The 7,376-nt window shown below is 45.3% G+C and overlaps 1 protein-coding gene across 1 annotated transcript in view; it reads left to right on the top strand.

Annotated features, from left to right (window-relative positions):
• The window catches only part of T265_11589 (hypothetical protein), a gene marked incomplete at both ends in the record, with an annotated part of 66,147 nt that overhangs the window by 18,646 nt on the left and 40,125 nt on the right, over nt 1-7,376 (top strand). Inside the window, 2 exons of the mRNA XM_009178278.1 lie at nt 2,758-2,862; nt 6,427-6,823. Of these exons, the coding sequence (XP_009176542.1) occupies nt 2,758-2,862; nt 6,427-6,823 (502 nt within the window). The remainder of the gene's footprint in view (nt 1-2,757; nt 2,863-6,426; nt 6,824-7,376) is intronic.

Raw genomic sequence — 7,376 nt, 5'->3', positions numbered from 1 at the left:
AAGCGGAACACTAGGATTGTCCTACATCTTTGAACAAAGTTGGGGAAGGCCAGTCTGACCGGGAAACCTGATAGTGCTTCAAGTTAAGAATACAGATAGTTTCTAGGTCAGATGATGGGAATCTAAACTCACAAACCATGGTTCAAAGTGAGCGGGTCGAATGAAAGACTTAGACACAGGGGCCGAGGGTAAACTAAACTGTTCTCGGAAATATTCTGCCCAGCGACCTAGACCTTAGTCATAATGATATATTAGGTTTCCAATATTACCTTTGATTGGCTCATTTACGATTAGATGTGACACCCCTCGCGCATTCTCAGGCGCATTGTCCTCTTCCACTTCTTGAACCCTCTGGTTCGCCCACGGCTCTCCTTCCGCGTAGATGCTACTTTTGAGCTGTCGTCTAATCGATCGTCTAACCAAATTATATTTTAAGCCCGAGGCAATAGAGCACCCCACATCAGGAAGTGATAGTGACCATTCTGAGATCCAGTGGTTTCTGTGTAGGCGCTCGGAAATGCCACTGTACCGGTGGGTACTACTGATGGGAGCATGCGAGTAGTATGTTCTATCGTAAATCCGCTTCGCCTCCCTTGAAAAGTGAGATCTATTACGGAATTTGTGGAGTCGCTTTGTAGCTTCCGCTTGCATTTGAGTAGCAGTCAATAAATATCCAGGAAAGTTCAGGAAGAAGCGTTCACGGAGAAGATGGATATTCAGTTTCGGCAAACGTGAAGCATATGGGAGTTTTGTTCCCCTGTCCAATAGTCTGTAACGGTTCAGTTGGTGTTTCGCTAATAAACAACTCCGTGGAGAAAGCCTTCTTTCACCACAAGCTGTGTTGTAGGTATAACATGTACACGTGGTCATCTGATCCTAGTTAAGGTCAATTTTCTTCGACGAGGTCGGTTGTGGTGCATTGCATAGTAGGTTATATGTTTGCCAAACTTGTGGTTCACAGAGCTTTTCTGCTGCCAAATGAGAAGGTCGTCTTTTGGAGTTTATCGGGGAAATTTTCCGAAAGTTTACCAAACAATGGCGTGATCTGTGTAACACACAACAGCTAACGGCTGAACCATGTCATCGGTAGCTGACGGCAATGTGGCCAGTTTGACTCCAAGGTTGTTTGGCGTTGCAGGGACACCAGCTCGCACAGCAGCCACCGCTGCTTCTAAACCCAGTATTGTGGAGAAACAATTGGCCGTCAGTACAGAGCTTCAAAAGCTGCTCACATTATAATCGCGTTTTGTGTTAAAACTAAGCATACCGTGAGGGCATGCTTCTGGTGAACTGACGTCTCCCACGTGTGCTTTGAAATCTCCTGCTATTACGAATATACACGAGCTTTTCTTGGTGGACAAGAGGATGGTCAGTTTTCGATAGAAACTGTCTTTCAATGAATGAGAGCTAGTTGTTAGTCAGTTGATGCATAAATATGTGTGACAAACAGTCTTCTTATTTCGGACAGTACATAATCGACCATTTACGGGTAGTTTGCGGAGCTATCCTAGCACTGACGCCATCCGCTGAAGCAGCTTTAGAGGTACTTGAAATCCATAGAATGTAGCATCTAGGTTGCTATAAACTCACTAATTCCAATGGGATCCTGTATTCGAGTCTCAAAGATACAGGTGACGTCATTCGACAGGTTCTAGAGTGCAAGCAAGAGCAACTACCTGAGAGTTCGTACATTAAACCCGGTAACAAAGGCAGAGAAATGGTGTCTGGATAGCTGACTTGAAGCGGTAGTTGTGAGCAATGACGTACAGTATGTCAATTCCCTGGGTGCCTGACTGATGTACCTACAGGAACAGAATCAAGAGATCTGGTTTTATCTGGGTTGAGGTGCTATCAGGGTGTCCAAATTTAGACAGGACGACACGTAGGCCTTTGGCACAAAGGCCTGGTCGCAAGGCAACAGCGATCAGTTTGATCACACCGTAGTAGTCCAAATTTTAAGGTACAAACTGTCTTACGTTCCATCCCCAACCTGCAGGGAGGAAACAATTTTACTCCGTTTTCCGTTACTGGTTTCAATCGGCTTCTGCCTGCGTGTTCGTAGGTACACCTCTCTTAGTTCCTTTTTCTCTCCATAGAAGCCAATAGATTATTGCTACTCAGGTGGAAAGAAGCGTCTTGGGCGATAAAGCCGGTTGCACATCGGCTGAAGAAGGATCGCATTTGAGAGCTCATGTTAACAGTAAATCATAGAGACAGACGAGAAATCACAAACATAGGGACTTCGTGGATGACGCGTCTTCCTCAACGATAAACAGGTAGCTGGTATCCGTATTTTTTGGTATGCCAACGTGCCTATGTCGATTGATGACTTACAGCAGAGCACTGAATCATCATCCACCTATTCGGGTTCTTTGGGTCTACATGCGCCTCAAGGGCCTGCATGCAGCACCGCCTTCAATTCCTCGCAAATCGTCTGTAGTTGCTCACCTGTGCACGGACGTCTGGTGGTTGATGAAGCCTTTCGATCCGCACTTTAAATACCCCTGTTTTTCACGGTGTTTTCCGCGACTCATTTCTCCAGTCTGCCAAATTGGTATTCGGGTCGCCGGAACGCCACGCAATATATATCTGACGATGCATTGGTGAACAAACTTTACCGTCCGCACTCCGACAGAGTAATGTACTTTTCTGACCTGTTGTCCCTGTATAGAGTTTCTTTGTGTTCAGGTTAACCCTAATTTCACGTTTGTCTAATGAATAATACACATATTGACCCTTGAAATATTCACCTTTTAGTCGTTGGTGCACGCGGATTGGATAAATGCTGGCAACGCTCTCGTTCCCGATCTGATCATGGCTCTTGCCAAGCATTATCGATTTGTTGGACCAAGCGTGGATTGGGTATGTAGGCACAATGCCACTGTGGCCCTTCGCTTCGGACAGTCTTTCGTAAGTCTACCTGTTTATTCCTTCAGGAGCTACTTCTCGGTCCTTGTTGTCATCTTTTGGGATACAACGGGTCTATCCAACAAGGGTCCCAAATAGAACAATTAGCCCTCCTTGGGGGAGTGGGCGATGTTCCCAGTTATTCTTAGTTTAACGTGGCATTTGAACAGCCCTTCAATCAAATACTGAATAACGGGAAGATTTAATACATACCTTTGTGGTCGATAGTTTGTTCGCTAACTTGAGGTCCTCTTGCGAGTTGGACTATAAACACGGAGTGCTACAGGAAACCATGGTGTCCATATTTCTTAAGAATGCTGTTCGTTGGATCGGGTTGTTTGGAGCCAGCTTGCGATTCACTGTATCTCGTCTCTTTAGATGTTTGCCCTGGTTTCTACCTATCACAAATTGTCTACTGCTTTACGTTAAACGCAAAATTCCTAATATCTGAAAGCAATCCAGTGGAAAGATCATTGGCTTTCGATTCCTCATGGGTGCTGACGATCTGCTCATTCCGGATCCCAAAATTGATAGGCGACATTGCAGTCACTTGCTAGCACCTTCGCATTTACTCAGAATAAGGGAACTGTCTTTACCAGAAGCGTGACACATTCTTGTAAACCGGTTCACAGTCTGATTCACTGGCTCGTGCCCAGGCGCGATCAGCTTGAATGTGTCCTTTTCGAAATGGACTATACTTGCGTGGTGTCATCCATGTTTGAGTACTTTTTGAGAGCCTAGATTATCCTTTTTAGGTGCAATCATGGTGTTCTCCCATGGCTCAGATTTTTCGACAGTTTGAAATGTTGTCAGTGTGGTACACATCACACTGTGACAGTACATCTCGAAGATACTGATTTCAGACATCAAGATATCAAGAATATTTCTCCGTAACTAGGCGTAAACCGAGTATTACACAACTGTTTTAAACGCATCCCTCCCAAAGAGATGAACGCCAAAATCGTGCCCCGTTTTGCTAGTGTGCTATCTCTAGAAGATTGCATTCAAAGGCATCGAGTTCCTTTTCTTAACGAACTTCCTTCTCTGTGTTTCCTTGCTTGATTCTCTGCGTGGTGCACATCCTACCTACTTTACTAATCTTGAGGTTCTCGTGGAACAAAGAACATAAAATGGTGTTGCGAGGCGTTTCAAAGCTTTATTGCCATAGATTTATTCGTTCGTTAAATGCTTACTTATTAGTTGTTCCAGCTGTTCAGTCATCAGAGTAGTTGATGGACGTGCTTTGTACAATTGTTGCTGTGCCGCAATAACGGTAATGCCTCTGCTCAATTCTCGGTTTGAACCTCCCAAGGTAGCGATTTCGGCTAAATAACCACGCACAATGTGCATTAAGCGCCAGGTCAAAAACACGCAGCGCGCTGTATTCAAAGTGTACCAGGCGACAACGTTGCTCACAAGAAGTAAACCGAAATTAATTTCGCCGAAACCATGTGGTTGTCGAACTTTGGAATTTTATGGAGAGTTAGCCTAATCCGGTCGTACGTTTCAGTGATGTTTTGTTCATAGCATTTTGTTTAAGTGATTGAATTTCCAAGGTCACCAAACACTGCTGATACACATGCGATTACGAGTTTATGAGATTGATCCCGAAATCGAATCTTGGCGTATTCTGCAGTGTTCTTCAAATGGGAGAGGACACGTACGGAATATGCAATGTAAATTCTGAATAGCGGTAGTATGTGGTACACTCGTCGAACGTAACAAACAAGGTGATTTTTTCGCCAAACTTCGGCCCAACAGTTTTCTCGGAGCTCGCCCTGCATGCTATATGATAATCAAACATAGTTTGATGCATTGTCCAGAACTGATACTAATATGCATCGCTCTGGATGATCCTACTTTCACACATGCGCAGCTAGTCAGGAACAGTGCAACAACTTTAGATGTCTGCACGTGAATTACGAAAATCCGATGAGATATCCCTCCTTTTGGAAAGCATGACGTCAGTTAGCCCGGCTACGTCATAAAGGGTAACGGCATGGCCGGAAAAGGTAATCATTGCCCTTCATCATGATAACCCTACGCATTGTTACCTGAGTTGGCCGCTTATCGTAACTGATAGGCCCATGTGTATTTGCGACGCTGATTGAGGATTCAGCCAGCCATAACAGCCTAATCCAATAGCCTAACAACGAACTTCCATACTCACAACTGCACGCGTCGTCGCCCACCGCGGCTACTTATTTTAACTGCTAGGCTCAAATAAATTTGTGCCGCTGGTTATGAGGCGTTAGCTATGGATGATAGCATGACGCGATGGCCAACGAGGCGCCTTCTTCATCACAAACGTGTGTATACTTGCTCATCCTGGCCACTCATTGTAACTGCTAGGCCCGAGTCTATGTGCGACGCTGACTGAGGCCTCAGTTATGTGTGATAACTTAATCCAACGGCCAACAACGGTTCTTCATAAGCATACTCTTTGTCCGTCTGCCAACCTCACGTCTGAAAAACATACAACCACTGTTAGCGAATTATACGAAAAGGTGAGCTACTAAGTTGGCCAATTCTGATACGGTCTGTTTCTGATAATTATGATGATCTAGCTGTGGACTGCAGTGTTTACTTCATCCCAATGCCCTCAATCTACATCCAAGTAACTTACATCGCCACAATGCCACAACTCCCGTCTTTGTGGTCATTAGACCCTGACCCCCTATAATCCTTGTCAATGCACCTTGCTCGCCCACCCCCATTAGCCTTTTTGGTCACTACCCAGCCCTTAACATTCATCTACCATCTCCGTACCATGTGCACCCCTTCCGTACCTCTCCCCGACGATGCGGGAGACTGCACAGTTGACAACTCTCATTTCAACTGCATGCGGCCCAGGCTTATTGGTCGCAGCAGTGCTTAGCAGGGAGCGGCAAAACTGTTTTGGTGCGGGATTCATCGTACCATATCCCCAGCGGTCGGATAAGTAACGTGGCTAAGTAGTATATATGTTGTGAATATGCACATTCGTGATGACAGCAACTGATTGTCCTTTTCTGGGCCATGTACAACACTAGTAAGTGTGAATCTATTACAATCAACAAGATAAAGTTCGCTGCGCAAACGGTCTTAAATGTATGAGGTTGCTTGTTGCACGCTAGAAAACTATCTGCATATGGTTCGTATTTTCGGTAACATCATGCTGCAGGCAAAGAAAATGTTCCTTATTAGTTGTCCGTTTCGGTAAGAAATGATCATGTCGTCTTAATATCTGTCCAAGGTGTTTACTAGTAGGAGAGTACCTCATTATAGTAGGGAGTCCGGATGCATAGAAGTTATTTGATTCTGCAGATTGACAAAAAAGACACCGATTTTCAACAAAGGAGTGAACGCCAAGTTTTCGATATATTCTATCATACTGAATCTATCCTTTATCCGCACAGACTTGGGATAGATAACACATCGTCTTCATCCTTCTAGGGGTGTATACTCAGTATCTAACTGTTTGCCAGGTTGACCGTACACATTGCTCTCTGCGTTCCTAATCCGCTTGTTGCTTTGCAGCTTGTTCAATTTTGGTCAATGCTGCGAGCCATCTATGGCACCAACACGAACTTTGCTGGGAGACGCAAAACAGCCAGTCTGCGTAGTTCATCTGGCCCAAGCGCTGCCAAGCCGTCAGAGAATATTGCTGGGTCACAGAATTCAGCGGCTGTCATGTCACAGACACAAAAGTCTTCGAACGTGCGATCGGGTTCGAAAAAACCACGCGAGCCTACTAAAGCCACTGGGAACCCATTGAATATGCACGCAGCTTCCGTCAATGCCAACGAACATCGTTCGGTAAAGTCAGGCAATGTGTTTTTGACTGATGTACTCCGCGCAGTTGGGATTCGTCCTGGTTCCTTGGAATCCCCTGTGGGCCGCGCCACATCTGTTGGAGTCAACCAACACGCTGAAGGTATTAGCTCATCACTGTTATTATAATCATTACTCTCTTAACTGCTGTTATTCCATCAATATGAATGCAACAAGGTTTACAACAGGTCAAAGAAAAAACGGTTTGAGCACCACAGTTCAAGCAAAGATGCCAATCAATCAGTGGTTTGCTAATGGCCGGCGAGCTCCCTACAGCTTAACCTCTCACCAACATAAAGCACAGCCACAAGTCGATTAAGCAATCCTCGGCAGATTCTGACGGTTTTAACCTTCCCAAACGCAACAGCGACGTTAAAACTCTTGATGAACCGATTGAGGTAGTAGACAAATTTGTTTACCTGGGCAGCTGTATCAGTCCCGGTGGTCTCGCGAAAGATGAAATTTCCATCCGGATTGAGAAGGTCAGAGCAGCTTTTGTGAACCTGCGTCATCTGTGGTGTAGGCGTGGCATCAGCTTCTCTGTCAAGGGTCGCGTTTACAATGCACAATGCTGCGGTGCGCTCCATATTACTATACGAATCAGAAACCTGGCAGCTGCGCGCCAAGGACGTCAAAAGACTTTCAGTGTTTGACCG

This window comes from Opisthorchis viverrini (assembly GCF_000715545.1).
Source record: "Opisthorchis viverrini unplaced genomic scaffold opera_v5_528, whole genome shotgun sequence".
NCBI classification, from domain to species: Eukaryota; Metazoa; Platyhelminthes; class Trematoda; order Opisthorchiida; family Opisthorchiidae; genus Opisthorchis; species Opisthorchis viverrini.
Note: the sequence above shows the minus strand (reverse complement) of the source record. Positions and strands in the feature narration are given on the sequence as shown.